Genomic DNA, 15601 nt, shown 5'->3' on the forward strand with positions numbered 1-15601 from the left:
TATCTGTACGTATTAAAGAATTTCAGGTCGTTGAAATAATCCGGAGCCATCCACAAGGCATACCACATATAGGCATGTGCAATTAGTGGATTTTCAGTTTGAAGCGAATAGAAGTGAAAACTAATAGAGCCATGTCATTAAAGGCCCCGTTGGGCAGAAAATTCAGTGTTGTCGAAATTTCAAGTGCGAAATCATAGGCTTAGTTCTGGCAGATTGCAGTTAGAAGTGACATGATCAGGTACTGGTTGATCGGCAGGTTGTGTGGCGTCGTAAGACCATATGACGTGGCAGGAGCTGCCGTTAAGGGTTCTTCTTTGAGCTGGGTGGGATGGGAATCAAATCTTCTAGGACCCTTGGCCAATAAGTAAGATATGCTACATTTAGGCCACGCAGTTATGTCCATGTGCCTTGGTTAAAGTGGGGCTTTATGATATCGAGGTCAGGAGGCCGTTCACATAACTGCGTAGCTACTATTGTATGCTGATGAATGTGTTCAATAGAGGCACAAATTAAGAGATTAGAGATTAAAAGAGTAGCAGAGTGGATACACACGAGCCAGGAGCCGCAGACTGGAGCCATTAGCACTATCACGACATGCCTTTAATCCTTTGACTGTTTTTGCCGTACGGGTACTGCGGCCACATTCCGTCTCGCGCCGTTTTTTCGTACGGGTGCTGCGCTAAACGCATAGCATTTAAAAAAATTCAACACTGGAGATGTTTCTTTTTTTTTTTTTTTTTCGGAATAATCGACAGTCAAAGGGTTAAAGGTGGAGCTTAAGTGTCCCCCCAGTTGTTTTTCAAATCGCAGTGAATAGTTTGTGGCTGAAAATGTAGCATTAAAAAACTAAAGGCAGTTCATTAACATATGCCAAAAGAATATGATTGCAAAATTCACTAAGGCAATTGAAATTTTAAAAAATGAAACAAAATACATGCGGTAAATCTTGCATAAGGCAATGTTTAAACAAAAGCAAGTCAAAATGGACTGCGCATCAGTCTCAAACCTACCATGCGATTTTTACATGCTCCAACATGCTCGTGGTTTTTAATAGAAACGTTGTCAACATGCTATTCAGACATGATTCATAACCCAGACGCGCTGCATCGAGTCACTCATCCCACAGGATTAAGTGTAAAAGTGTGGCTGAAATTTGGAACATGTCATGTCTGACAACACAATTCCTCCTACCTGATCTGCATGGCATGTGGTCACATTTTTCAGTGAGCATGCATTATTGCATGTTTGTCTCATTTATGCTACTTATAAAATGGCTACAGGGAATCTAGGCTCAAGTTCATTCCGCGATGCTTGTGCTCGCTTAGCAGAGGGATACGGCTCTACCCCCAAGCATTGACTGCCGGTTGTGTTGGCACAGCTCGTACTTGCGGGTGAGGAGAGGGCGTGCAAGCGTGTGTGTGGGTCGGTACAGGCACGCACAAATGCAGCGCTGTGGTGACTAACTCATCTAGCCTCTGTATTAGTACTTTTCACCTAAGACATAGGATTTCGCATGTTTGTATTTACCGATTGCTAGGCTTATAAACACCCATTGGAAACTTGATTTTATCTGTCTGTAATTTAGAAAGTGAGAATAATGATTAATCTACAGTTTGTGACTAGTGCATACTGGATCAGTTACTCAAAAATGAGCTGCAAACATTGTTTTCAAATCTTATGTACAGGGTGTGAAACACAAAGTGTGGCATGCTACACCTCATATGAAAGGTTGTTATTTCCAGTAATGCATATGGTCTTTTTTCCAAGAGCGTGTACTGCAAGGCACTTACAAAAAAAGGGGGGGGGGGGGTGGCTTTCATTAAATTTTATAAATAGCGAGGCCTCACTGGATAGAAAAACAAAACTCGAGACAGGGTTCACAAGCTCCAACATGAGACCAAATAGCCACTTTTCCCTGCCATCATGTGCATTTGTATCGAGTGCCTAGTGGCTTTGAATGTGTATATCTTCACCTAATGAATTAATTCCATCTGCGAAGAAGACTACCCAAATGTTCAGAAAATGAGAACATAGCATTTTAATCATAACTTTTTTTTTTTTTTTCTTGTGTGTGTTGCTTGCGAGGGCAACATCAGCATTTTCACTTGAGTCACTATTAAGAAAAGTTGTAATAAAAGATCGCACTGCATGGAAATGAAAGACTCACAGGCGGTTACAAGAGTCATTGAGTGGAAACTCTGAAGTATAATCAGAGAACATTTTAAAACTATCTGTGCCGAAGCTAGCCACAAAGCATGCAGTGGCACTCGCACCGGACTGTGACGGTGTGAAAGTGAAGAACATGCACCACACACATGCAAGCACAGAAGTTCTGTAAAGAGCAGTCTGCGTGGCTGCACTCTGTGGGCAGCTGTTTTGCCAGCCATTTCCACGCACGATGGACACTGACATACGTGTGGTGCAGTGCCCCCTGGTCAGGGCTGTCTCCCTTATGGCCTGAGTCGTCCATTGTGCAAACATTAAAAAATGTAAAAAAAGGACATAGTGCCCATGATTTCTAATGAGGCTCCTTGCATAAACCAAGCTCACAATGTTGTGCTAGAGCTAGTCGTAATATAGGCACGTTGTCGGCACGTGCCAGCATGATGCACAAGGATATGCGAGCATGCCCTCCCGCGTCATCTGATGCATCGCTGGGCAAAGGTGCGAGGTGCACCTACCCTTGGAGAGTAGATTTAATTCGTTGTTCTTTTGAGGCAACCACTTTTGTCTAAACACATGAAAAGGTAGCAGATAAGCACGGGACAGCCATGCGCCTACTCCAAGATTGTGAGTGCTAGAAAATGATGGACATCTTCGCGACAAGGATTGTGAACTGAACCATCACCTACTTTGTAGTTCATTTTCATTAAAGCTACAGCTACGAGAGCACTCATCTTGGTTGGGGTGGTAATTTTGTATTCTGTTCTTTTTCGTCATCTTTGTCTTTTGGGACATCCACGCCTTTAGTGCAGCACGTTCAGAGCAGTTCCCGCTGCAGCATGTTCGGGTTTGTATCTGGTCTTTGTTCCATCATTGCGCTTGTTGGCAAAGTACTGAATTGCTGAATCACACAGCCATCAAAGGCTAAGTTTGTTAACATGGCCACACACATACCTTGTTGAATTCTATGAGCACCTAAATATATAAACTCTTCATGCTGTAATTGCTCTCAGCGGCACTGTTTAACTACGCAGGCAGTTGTTAATTGAACTAGGGGGGAATGTTTCCTGTGGCCATGCGTCTGCTTGTGCTTTTTAAAAAACATGCGCTCTTGATAAGAAGGTTTGGTTTGATTTACGGGGGCTTTAACTTCTCGTAGCGACTCAGGTTATGACATACGCCACAATGAAGGACTCTGGAGATTTTGACAATGTGGGGTGCCGTAGCAAGCACTGACACTCCATCAATATGTGGCCTCTAGGGTTGGGATTGAACCCACGTCCTTGGGATTAGGGAATTAGCAGTCAAGTGCCCTAACCACCGATTCACCGCAGCAGGGCTTGATATGAAGTGATCGAAGCTAAGACGTGTGGGATGCTGTGCAATTTCCAGAAGCCATTGGTGCTTGTCAAGGTTAAAACGATTGAGAAGTTCTGTTATTGACATTACTGGAAGGTCTATTCTTTAGCCTGCAATTTCATTTCTGTCTTTGTTCTATTTGTTTTTCCTTGCAACAGGCAGCAGATGTTTGAATTTGACATGAAGCAGTGTTCAAAGGATGATGATGTTTACCACTTCATTGGCTATGTGCCAATTGATGGTCGCCTCTATGAGCTGGATGGTCTGAAAGAGGGGCCCATTGACCTTGGTAGGTAGCAGTTTTCATTTCTACCTCCAAACAAGGGCTGTGAAAATATTAAAATCTTCTAATACAAATCGAATATGAATATGGGAAGAAATGCCCTTGAATAACGCAAAATTTAAAAAACAAGGGCTGTGAAAATATTAAAATCTTCTAATACAAATCGAATATGAATATGGGAAGAAATGCCCTTGAATAACGCAAAATTTAAAAATCGCAAGAACTGTTCATCTTGATTTCACAATTCACATAGTATTTGTGAGGAAAATTAAACTAGAGGTGTACACCATACTGAAAAAATCCAGTATAAATTTTGGTACATCAGTTATTCGTACAGAAAGGACCTAGTACATGAAATCAGGTGGAACTGTCATATCGCTACTGAATACAGTAAACTCTCAGTAACTCTGCTTTCAAGGAACCAGAAAAAGTCCGATTTAACTGCAAGCTCGAATTGTCGAATGAGCCTGAGAAAATTGTCAAGAGCCGTTTGCATAACAGTAACTTTATGTGACCTGTACGATGGATGTCTGCATTCAAGATGAAATCGAAGTAAAAAAAAAAGAAACAATTTTTTTTTACACCAAGTTGCTTTGTTTTGCGCACACTTTTGGGAAGGCTGTCTTCACAAAACGGCCCCATCGCATTTCGAGGGTGCTGCACTGCATAGTTCGCGCTGTGAAGCACTGTAGTGAAGCGCGTAGTGCAGAGGAAACTGTGGCATATTCAATAATTTTCCAATGTTTAGAACTTTTTAATAGCAGTTTTTCAAGTATGAATTGAATAACACACGCATATTTGATTCATATTCGAAATTTCGAGCATTCGCACACCCCTACCTCAAACCTAATGTTGTAGTCTTAGAACCTGATTTGACTGTGGAAAAACTGTTATCATATCCGCGATCATGTGTAACCAGCAATAGGAATTTCTTTAGAGCAAAAGGAATTTAGTATATTTAAAGGAATCACAAAAATATATGTATACTAAGGCCATAAAATGCACTCAAAAGATGAATATTTCATCTCTTGTTTCTGCATTACAAATTTTAACACCAAAGATATCGGTGGCAAAATATGATACTTTGGCTTCCCCTCAATTCGAGACATGATGACACGCAAGAAAAATGGCCTTCTAGTTTCACTAGGAAAGCGTTACTGTGTTGTTTCATTAGGCTCTAAGTATCGCACTCCACTGTTCATTTGCTTCTTCCTAACTTATAAATATATGTTTTCTAAATACAGTAATCTTACGGGGTCGCAAGCATTTTGTTTCATTTTAAAGGTCATATCATCAAAATGAATGAAACCCGTATGCAGGACCATGCATTCACACAGGTCTGTTTACTGTGGAGGGGACTTATTTAGGCTGTGCTGCCGTAGCTCAATACTTGGTGTGCGTTCCGCACTACTTGTGATTTGCTACGTTGGCTATGTGTCAGCAGCGGACCAAAGAAGACTGCTCCCTGTGCGTACAACATGACTGGCGACCAGGATGCAGACAGTGAATAGGGCTAGAGTCTGCAGTTAGAGCCTGTGCATTTGTATCATTCATAGTGGCAGAGGAGAGGGTTCGAAACATGTGAAATCCTGCACATTGTGCACAGTGCCCCCTCCAGCTGGGGAGTATTGGAGAATATTATCAATTCGCATCATCCCAAAATTCGTATCCACGAGGCTTGTATCCACCAGGCTCGTATCATCGAGGTGCTACTGTATCACTAACAACATACATTGAGTAGCTTTTTTTTTTTTTTTTTTTTTTTTTTTAGTCGATATTTATTGCCTCAGGGCATCAGTAGGTTATGAGATGAAGGATGAATAAATGATTAAATGAATGGAAAAAGGTTGGCTGATTGTATGAAGTCCAGAAGTGAGCGATGATGAGGTCCCTGCGTCCAAGTGTAGCTTTGAGTAGCTTTTCAGCACTGCACTCGAATCTCAGTCACAGTTCATGAAACTTTCTCTAGTCATCCAGCACTAGCTTCATTTGGAATGAGGATTGGTCATGTGATATTGAGGTCAATGATTACTGGTTTACTTGGTATTGAAAGTGCTTGGGTGATTGCTCAACCAAAAAAAAGGGAGGGTGGGGGGGGGGGGGGGGGGGGGGGGTGAAAATTGGAAGTGAGGAAAGTACAACTGGAATGTGTCTGCAGACCATTTAGTTGTACTTGTTTGTTTGGAGCTTCCCGAATCGTCCTTTTTGACTGAGAAGTGCATTAGACCAAAACTGGCTGCCATATTGAAACCACTGCACTCAGTTGTGCCACAATAAGGGAAAACCGAAGTGTGACTTTTTGCTACAGTGGGTGCTGTTTGCTGTTGAGATGTTTGGGTTTTGGAGCACAAGATTCCTGTTCTTATATTCTACTGAGCGCTGTGTTTTTAAGTAAAACAAAGTAAAAAAATTGTGCCTGTGGCTAAATCAGAGGTAGGTGCACATATGTCAGCATAATCATCATCCGTTTCAAAGTTAGTTAGGTAAGTACAAATTTGGGCGATATTTTTAGCATATTTTAAATTGTGATTAAAATAAATGAGAAATGGTCAAAAATTATATTTGAAAAGCTGTGGTTTCATCTTATCTGTTGTCAGAGCTAGGTTTTGTTAAATGCCTATCTGTGAGCACACACTGTGGTCTTACATCTTTTTTCCCTTATTTTTTGTACAAAACTTTACCACATTGCTAACTTTTTTATCCTGATTACAAATATGCTGTTGCTACTTTCATAAATTAGTTGGTTCACGCAGTTATTTTAATTAGTCTTATGCAGTACCTCAGTGCAAATAAAAAGAAATGGTTCAGTAAAGAAAACTGAATGCATGACTACTTATTTAAATGAGCAAAATGTGTAATGATCAAAGCAGTTTTTATGTTTTACCCTTATTAGTGATCTTACAGCACTTGGAATATCAGCATTCAACGTGTACCTATTAAGCGTTAATAAGCTTCGTAAAAGCATATTGTTTTATGCGTAATAAAACAATTCTTCCTTGAACATTGCAAACAGTGCATTTTAAAAACTTCCCAAAGCAAGCAAAATGGCGAACTTGGGAGAATGCCAAGATGCTGAGTGTCCTTAACAGGAGTGCCAGCGGTGACTTGCTCAGCTCGCTGCCTAAACTGCTGCACACCCTGTTGCACAAGCCTGGTGTTCATTATGTTCACTTTATTACGCTGGGATTGGGCGAGCACCGTCCACAGTCACCAAAATCATTGGAACACTTGATGACAGTAAATAAAGTGAACGAAGCTAAAAACCGGTGTCGTAATCGTGGCTCACCACGTACGCTTTCATTAATTATTGATATGTGGATGGATGGATGGAAGACGGTGGACGGGTGGATGTGAAATTTTGGCTCTTGCAAAAAATCTGTCAACTTTTTCTCCGCATAATGACCCTACCTCGAAACTGACGTCAATTTTTCTCGAAAAAAGTGGGTTTGTTACGAGAGTCTACTTGATACTCTTAAAAGAGAACCTAGTGTACTCATAAAGAGCACTTCTTTAATTAAAAACCTGAGTGCTGTAGGAAAATGTAGATTCTTGTGCATGTGTACTTCCGCCTAATTTTGCAAACTTCGTGTAAGTTTAAGCCGGAGTCACACCGCGGAAACACAACAGCGACATCAACTGAACAAGTTCGCCAAACAAGCCACCAACAAGTTTCTGAACCAACTTGTTGCCCAACAGCATGTCACACCGCACAAACAGCCGGGAAGCCGAACAGGTTGCTGCAGTGTTGCCTCGGTGTGACAGTGTTCGGCAACCAAAACAGGCAGGAAACAGTGTCCGTCAACGCTGTTTGGCCTGTTCGCCGGCCGGGCGAATTTCCGGGCGACAACACACCAACCAAAGCACTCATTACTGAGCTGATTGACTCATTCCTGCGCATTTCCGACTTGCAGATATTTTTTTTTTTTTTTTTTTGCAGAAAGTTTCCTTGCAAACCATTTTCTACTTGTGGCTGTTGTGACGTCTTGCAGGCAGCGCATGCAGGCGAGCGCTCACGCGCCGACGGTCGCTCCTCCCGTAGTCGAGCGAGATTGCTGCGGTTGCACACCGGCGTTTCGTAGGGGTTCTATGTACGTCCATGCTGTGATGTAAACAATTGTTGAGTGCACCTAACTATACCTAAAACTCTACTTAATTGCCATTTTCATTCACTATAACTTGTAGAGGCTGTCGCAGACCGCGCGCCGATGGTCCACGTTGTCCGTCGCCACTGCCGAGACCGCGGTGCGGCACAGCATATGTAGCGCTGCTTGGTTTGATGCAGTGCACGTTCGTATTAGACAAAAAGCTGCTATCAGAAGGACTGTCTGCTATACTTGTGAAACAGCAGCATGCATGCCTGCACAAAGCGCGGAGCAGCTTTCGTCAACAGCGCCTCCCGGCGGTGCGCCAGGCGATGATATGCGCTGCTGCCTGCCTGCCGTACTCGTCGCTGGGCCTATAGTCTGTTTTGGCGGACGGCATGGAGGGGGATGAACTGCAAATAATGATTGATGACCTAGACAGAAAAAGTAGAAAGGTAGGCATGAAAATCAATATGCAGAAGACTAAGGTAATGTTCAACAGCCTCGGGAAGGAACAGCAGTTTACATTAGGTTGCGAAATACTGGAAGTAGTAGGCGAATATGTCTACTTAGGACAGGTAGTAACCGCAGATCCGGACCATGAAAAGGAAATAACAAGAAGAATAAGATTGGGATGGAGCGCATTTGGCAAGCACTCTCAGATTATGACTAGCAGCTTACCCAACAGTTGCATCTTGCCTGTACTCACCTATGGGGCGGAAACGTGGAGGCTAACTAAGAGAGTTCTACTTAAGTTGAGGACAACCCAGAGGGCTATGGAACGAAAAATGGTAGGGGTAACATTAAGAGATAGAAAGCGTGCAGAGTGGGTCAGAGAAATAACTCAAGTTACCGACATTCTAGTGGAAATTAAGAAGAAGAAATGGACATGGGCAGGACATGTAGTGCGAAGAGAGGATAACCGATGGTCGCTGAGGGTAACAAACTGGACTCCAAGGGAAGGAAAGCGTAGCAGGGGGCGGCAGAAAATTAGGTGGGCGGATGAGATTAAGAAGTTCGCAGGGGTCAAGTGGATGCAGCTAGCACAGAACCGAGCTAAGTGGAGAAATATAGGAGAGGCCTTCGCCCTGCAGTGGGTATAATTAGGCTGATGATGATGATGATGACGATGGAGGAAGAAAGAAAAAAAAATAAGAGGGAGCGCCGCGGACTCTGTGGTGAATGAAGCCTAGTCGTAAAACATATAATAGAAAGCATCGTGGGAATTTAGCCATCAACTGACACGGCAAGCGGTAGACGGTAGCTGGTGTCTGTTGCGGTTGTGCACGCCCCGCGCTGGAGGAATGCCTTCGCTACGCCACGCCTGCTCTGGAAATCTGAGGGGCGCGCTGAGCGCAGACGATGGATGGAACTTTGGACCTTTAGACGGGCCGATGGCCTAGGAGCTGCCGCTGCCACAGTACACACCTGTATTTCGCGACGTGTGGTTGGGTCCCCTCAACTGCGCCATACGAAATGCTTGCGGGGCTCGGCGCACGAAGTCAAGAGCAAGAAGGACGGGGCTCGGCGCACGACGTCAAGAGCAAAAAGGACGAAGCGCTGATCCGCTTCGCCAGTCGTCCTTCGTGTTCTTGTGGTTTGCCTTTGTGCGCTGAGTCTCGCAAGCCTGGAATCAAACCAACTAGCCCAACAACAAAAGCTGCCATATGAAATGCTCCTTGCCGGAATGCTAGAGCTACACGGATATACCGCTCGGGACTGTCGCTCCAACGGTGAGTATCCAGTCCTCGATAAACGAGACGTTTGCTTGTCAGGGTATGTGCACGTATCGTACAGCCTCTTTCGCTATTTAATTTTCCCCAGCCCTGCGTTTAGCGCATGAATTTGAGCTAAATAGTAGCGAAATGGGCGGCTCCTGACATAGGCGCCGCAACGAGCAGTAAGTTTTCGCGGTGTGACACATCATCATCATCATCATCAGCCTGATTATACCCACTGCAGGGCGAAGGCCTCTCCCATATTTCTCCACTTAACCCGGTTCTGTGCTAGCTGCATCCACTTGACCCCTGCGAACTTCTTAATCTCATCCGCCCACCTAACTTTCTGCCGCCCCCTGCTACGCTTTCCTTCCCTTGGAATCCAGTTTGTTACCCTCAGCGACCATCGGTTATCCTCTCTTCGCACTAAATGTCCTGCCCATGTCCATTTCTTCTTCTTAATTTCTACTAGAATGTCGGTAACTTGAGTTATTTCTCTGACCCACTCTGCACGCTTTCTATCTCTTAATGCCACCCCTACTATTTTTCGTTCCATAGCCCTCTGGGTTGTCCTCAACTTAAGTAGAACTCTCTTGGTTAGCCTCCACGTTTCAGCCCCATAGGTGAGTACAGGCAAGATGCAACTGTTGTATACTTTCCTCTTGAGCAATACCGGTAAGCTGCTAGTCATAATCTGCGAGTGCTTGCCAAATGCGCTCCATCCCAATCTTATTCTTCTTGTTATTTCCTTTTCATGGTCCGGATTTGCGGTTACTACCTGTCCTAAGTAGACATATTCGCCTACTACTTCCAGTATTTCGCTTCCTAATGTAAACTGCTGTTCCTTCCCGAGGCTGTTGAACATTACCTTAGTCCTCTGCATATTGATTTTCAAGCCTACCTTTCTACTTTTCCTGTCTAGGTCATCAATCATTATTTGCAGTTCATCCCCCGAGTTGCTTAGCAAGGCAATGTCATCAGCAAATCGCAGATTACTCAGGTATTCTCCATCTACCCTTATCCCTAACTGCTCCCATTCTAAGTCTCATACTTCCTCTAAACAAGCTGTGAATAGTACTGGGGAGATTGTGTCTCCTTGCCTAACACCTTTCTTTATGGGAATTTTGTTACTTTTTTTATGCAGAACTATGGTTGCTGTGCAGCCACTATATATATCTTCCAGCACTTTCACGTACGGCTCGTCTACCCCCTGATTTCGCAATGCCTGCATCACCGCCGAGGTTTCAACAGAGTCAAATGCTTTTTCGTAATCAATGAATGCTATGTATAAGGGCACGGTGTGACACGGTGTCGCCCAACTGTCGGAGAACAAGTTCGCGACAGCTGTTGGCGGGCGACAACGACATGTTTCCAAATAGTTCGTGTTGGTGCGATGTGGCAGGGCCGCCAACACTACGCGAACACGCTGTTGATGGACAGAGTTGACCAACTGTTTCCGCAGTGTGACTCTGCCTTTAGTGACTGCTGATATATTATCTGCTATAGATCAATGCATCATCTCTTGTGTATGAAGCATGATAACGAGGCACAGTGCTAATGTTGTCAGTGTTGTGACTTTGCACTGGCCACTTAATGAAGCACAGATTTATTGTCCGTAACGTTGACAGTGGTGTTCGTGTTCTCTTCTCCAGGTCCAGTTCCACAAGGCACCGACTGGATTGACACAGTGAGACCAGTCATTGAAGGTCGAATAAAGCAGTGAGTGATCTGCCAATCCACATTTTCGCAACCCTGCGTCCCTGAATTTTATAACTGCTAGTAGTAGTTCCTATGGGATCCGTGGAAGCATTATAAGTTATCAGACTGCTTCTTGGATGAAATAGGCAGCGTTGTTAGTTGTGCTAGTTGAATCCAATTCATATTTTAAAAAACATACAATGTGAAGTCCTGAATCTTGTCTCGTGCTTTTTTTTTTTTTCTTTTTCTTTTTTTTAGTATAAGATGGGTAAATCGAATCAATGTCTTAGCTCATCTTAAGAATGTGAGTGGAAACAGCAAGAGATTCGCAAACTAATTTGTTCCTCCATTTATTTCATGTTCTGGCAAGGAATTAATGTAATGGCTCGCATGCAGTGATGTAAGTCGTTACAGCACTACTTCTCATGTTTTACAATGATGGTTGTTAGTAAAACTTCCCATGGGATCAATGACAGTTATAGTAGTAGTGGTGGTGGGGTTGGGTAATAATGATAATGCATGCTCTAGGGTAGCCACATCATACCTTTCATTTTGTAAATAAAAAAAAAGCTTTGCAAAACAGTCAAATCAGTTATAGCGAACCTGATGGCCGCACAGTTTGTATTCATTGTATATGAAATTTGTAGTAAGCGGACTGGCTGTATTGAAACTAAGAAATACAAATTCAAACAAAAATGGCATTCATTTCTTTAAAATTTTCAATCAGAGCCTCGCAAGCCACTTTCCAAGCTCTCCTGAGTGGTCATGTTCCAGCCACATACTGCGGATATGTTGCTTGAGGCACTCAATATTGCCAGTAGCGATTGAGGCATTCACGGAAATACCGTATCCATAGCTCATGTGTAAAGTGCTCAAGTTGCGCATTGGGCTCAAATCAAGACTTTCTTGCGGCAGCTGCTAGGCCCTTGAAGCAACCCTTGCGCGTAAGCAGAGCCACACGGACCTACAGACCAGATGGAAACTGGCAGTTTACCTGAAAGCCATTAGCTGTTGTCTGACTTCAGTTTTCACCGATTTGTCCGCACTTCTCGAACCCTGTACACAATGGTAATGCAGACTGTCTGCTGCGTACATGAATATTCAAACTTCTCACCCCATTGTCAGTTGTTTGATCACCATCCAATTGAAGTAGTTTCACTTTCAAAGCTGCCCCTGTCACACGCTTATTGGCTTCCACTTAGATGCTTCACCCCGCAAGCAAACATGCATGCGCCAATTTTCCTGCTCGGGAGCATTGGTAGGCAGTCAACTTCACTCTCAGTGCCCCCTTTCTTTTGCCGTTTCTTGGGGGTCAGTACTTTGCTCGGGGAAATCGTTGTAGCTGGGTGATGCTGTTTGGCGTCTCTGTTGGCGGAAAGCATGCATTTTTTGGCAACAGAGCGAGTTTAGAGCACCTTCTTGTTCATTGTACCAAGTAGTGTGACTGTGGTTGCTCATTTTATCTGAGATGCAATACCATAATCCTGCAGTACCTTAACCCTCACTGGTAATATGTAAGTATTTGTTGCAATTGTGGCTGTTATATGTGGCTTTGACCATATTGAGATTAGTGTACTCTACTGTTCTACTTGCGTATGTGTGTGTCACAAATGCTTCATGTTGTGCAGTATTGTACAAATAAGGCAATCTTTTGTCTGTATTTTACAATTACCCTAACAAAGCAGTCAAAAATGCAAAACATTTTTGCCGTCAGCTATAATAATTTATGCATGGTGGTCAATTCACACCAGGACTGAAGTAATGCAGAATGTTTTGCCTTTTCTTTTTTTTTTTAAGAGGCTGAAGTGCTGTGCATGGCTGTATAAATTTTATGTACAATTTGCAAGGGCCATTGTTTAGTCGGAGGCCTAACGTTCACCACTTTGACATGCACAGCTTTATTAATGCCACAGTATTAAGGCTCCCGTTCAGCAGAGAGCCCGGTGGCATGTAGAAAAAATCCGAATTAGTCCGAAAGGTTTGGCGTCGCACGTGCTGGGGAAATTTAAAGCTGAATAAAATATTATGTTAATTATAATTACAAGGTCGCAGCATGACTCAAAACATCACCAGGACATGTAATTATACATGAAGTAAATGAATTGTGCTAAATTTAAGGTGAGATAGTAATCAAGGCTGGGACCCTTGCTTCCTGAGTCGGACACGCTACCATTAGGTCATGCAGGCACACTTGTAAAGCTTGTTTGAAGCAGAGCTTTATATCTGTGTCATGTTATCTTTCGCATAACTTTGTAGCTTACAACTGTACGCTAATGACTAAGATTGGACAGGCTTAATGAGGGGAATAGTAACCAAGTGAGTAGCAAGGTGGATGCTAATGAGAGCCAGTAATGCTGTTGCATCATGCCCTTAAAATCGGAGCTTAAATGTCCCCTAAATTTTGTTGTTGTATTATCTTCAGTTCAGTGTACCGGAAGGGACTTTTGGCAATATCTGTAAATTAGCTGCTGTCAAAAAGACTGGCAGAATTGTGTAAATTGTTGCAGTGAAATTACTTAGGAAGGGGCTTGTTTGTTCTTAGTGAGAAATTTACAGCAGGTCTATATATTTTGTTTTTCCATGTTTCCAGCAGGAAAGGTTAACAACTGAAAGTTAAGTGCACAGTTAAACCTGTTTTTAATGAAGCTGAGCAATATCTGTAATTTTTCTATACGTCCAGTTTTTTGTTATGTGCAGTTCTCACATAAAAGATAGTTTCGGTGCTAAAGGAGGTTTTCATTCACAGCAAAGCGATGTGCTTGACATCAGAGGGCTCGAGAAGGGAAGCACGGTGACAGGGTGGCCAGAATGTCCATTATGGAAACAGTCCATAGATCCTTGCGCTGCTCACACCTATATGTCCATGGTTTCAACGGAAGAGACAGTGAGGCGACGAAAAGACTGTAGGGCAATGCTGAATGGAAATCAAAATGAATAAATGTAGGAGAAGTCACCTTGAAAATATTTACAGTAAACACCCATTGCTCAAAGTTATAAAGCAGTGAAACATTTCATGATCACGCTGACGGCGCAAATGCACCAGCAGCTACCACCACCTGTGCCGCGGCTCATGCAACATGGCTACGAGTTGAGCAGGAAGAGGCAGATGGCAGTGAGCGCATGTAGTCGTGCCACTGTTGGCCGCAGAGGACATGCCTGCTTCTTCACATGTTCCTATCCTTGATGTGTTTCTGATTGTTTACCCAAGAAATGGACTTTTTACCGTACCCACTACAAATGCTCAAAATCTATCGACACCAAAATCTTGCTAGCAGCCACGTGGCAGCGCTGGGCATGCATTGCTCAACCCATTTTTTTTTTTCTTTCTCTCTCTTCTTTTACTTTTTGCTTCTTTTCAGCATGGACTATTGCAGTGCCATATTCTGAAGGCAAAAGCAGCAACAGATACTGCTGCGTTTGCCACGTAGATGTGCCGTCAGCGCTGTACCACTACACGTTGTATTAACTGCAGACACTCGTTGCTGTCATAAACATTCCTCTCATGTCAGTCTTGGCTTGAGTGTCCTAAAACGTGAGCACAATTCTGCCAAATTTCCAGTGACTCCACACTAGCTAGAGATAGTCAGCGTAGGAAGTTCGTCATATCAAGGTCAGCTGTCTCAGCACATTCATTACGTGGAGTGCATGGAGTTATCAAATACATATGCTTCAATGGAGTGGTGTTGGGGAATTAGAAACTTTGTAATACATTGTCAAATTACTACATGTAGGGTTGTTAAATAGAGATTTTGACTGTATCTGCGTGGCGTGTGGTGATGAATGCGGAGAATTATTTCTATGCTCTTTGTTCATGCAACAGAATGGTGCACAGTGCACTTACGCTGCATCTTTCTGACATCACTTGCTCTCCTTCTTGTCTAGGTACAATGATGGTGAAATTCACTTCAACCTAATGGCGCTGATCACAGACAGAAAGCTGCTGTACCAGAAACAGCTGGACAGTTTGAATTCTCAGTTGGCTGTAAGTAGTGTCTCAATTTTATAATGCCCTACATAGTGTATTCATATTTTCTAACATCTGTAGTTAGAGAACCAAGTTCTGCTTGCAGTAACTAGCCCTGTGTTCTATTTTTTTTCTTTGGAATTTTTTTTTTATTTATGAAGCGTTTCGCACATAATGCATTATATTGTGGTGGTTTGAGTTTTACTTCGAGAACATGCATATGTTCAAAGCAGGGCAGAAGAATGTGTGCAGCCAGCAATTCCTGCCTTGTACAGCAGAACCTCGTTGATATGTTCCCGGTTCATGCTATTTCCCATTTCATACGCTCAAAATC

At 43.2% G+C, this 15601-nt stretch overlaps 1 protein-coding gene across 2 annotated transcripts in view; it reads left to right on the forward strand.

Annotated features, from left to right (window-relative positions):
- The window catches only part of Uch-L5 (ubiquitin carboxy-terminal hydrolase L5), a 33019-nt gene that overhangs the window by 7585 nt on the left and 9833 nt on the right, over positions 1-15601 (forward strand). For both annotated transcript variants that reach the window (XM_084589541.1, XM_084589540.1), the window contains exons 6-8: positions 3681-3811; positions 11258-11324; positions 15186-15285. In XM_084589541.1, the coding sequence (XP_084445667.1) occupies positions 3681-3811; positions 11258-11324; positions 15186-15285 (298 nt within the window). The remainder of the gene's footprint in view (positions 1-3680; positions 3812-11257; positions 11325-15185; positions 15286-15601) is intronic.

This window comes from Amblyomma maculatum, chromosome 1, assembly GCF_055883805.1.
Source record: "Amblyomma maculatum isolate TAMU_Amacu chromosome 1, ASM5588380v1, whole genome shotgun sequence".
NCBI classification, from domain to species: Eukaryota; Metazoa; Arthropoda; class Arachnida; order Ixodida; family Ixodidae; genus Amblyomma; species Amblyomma maculatum.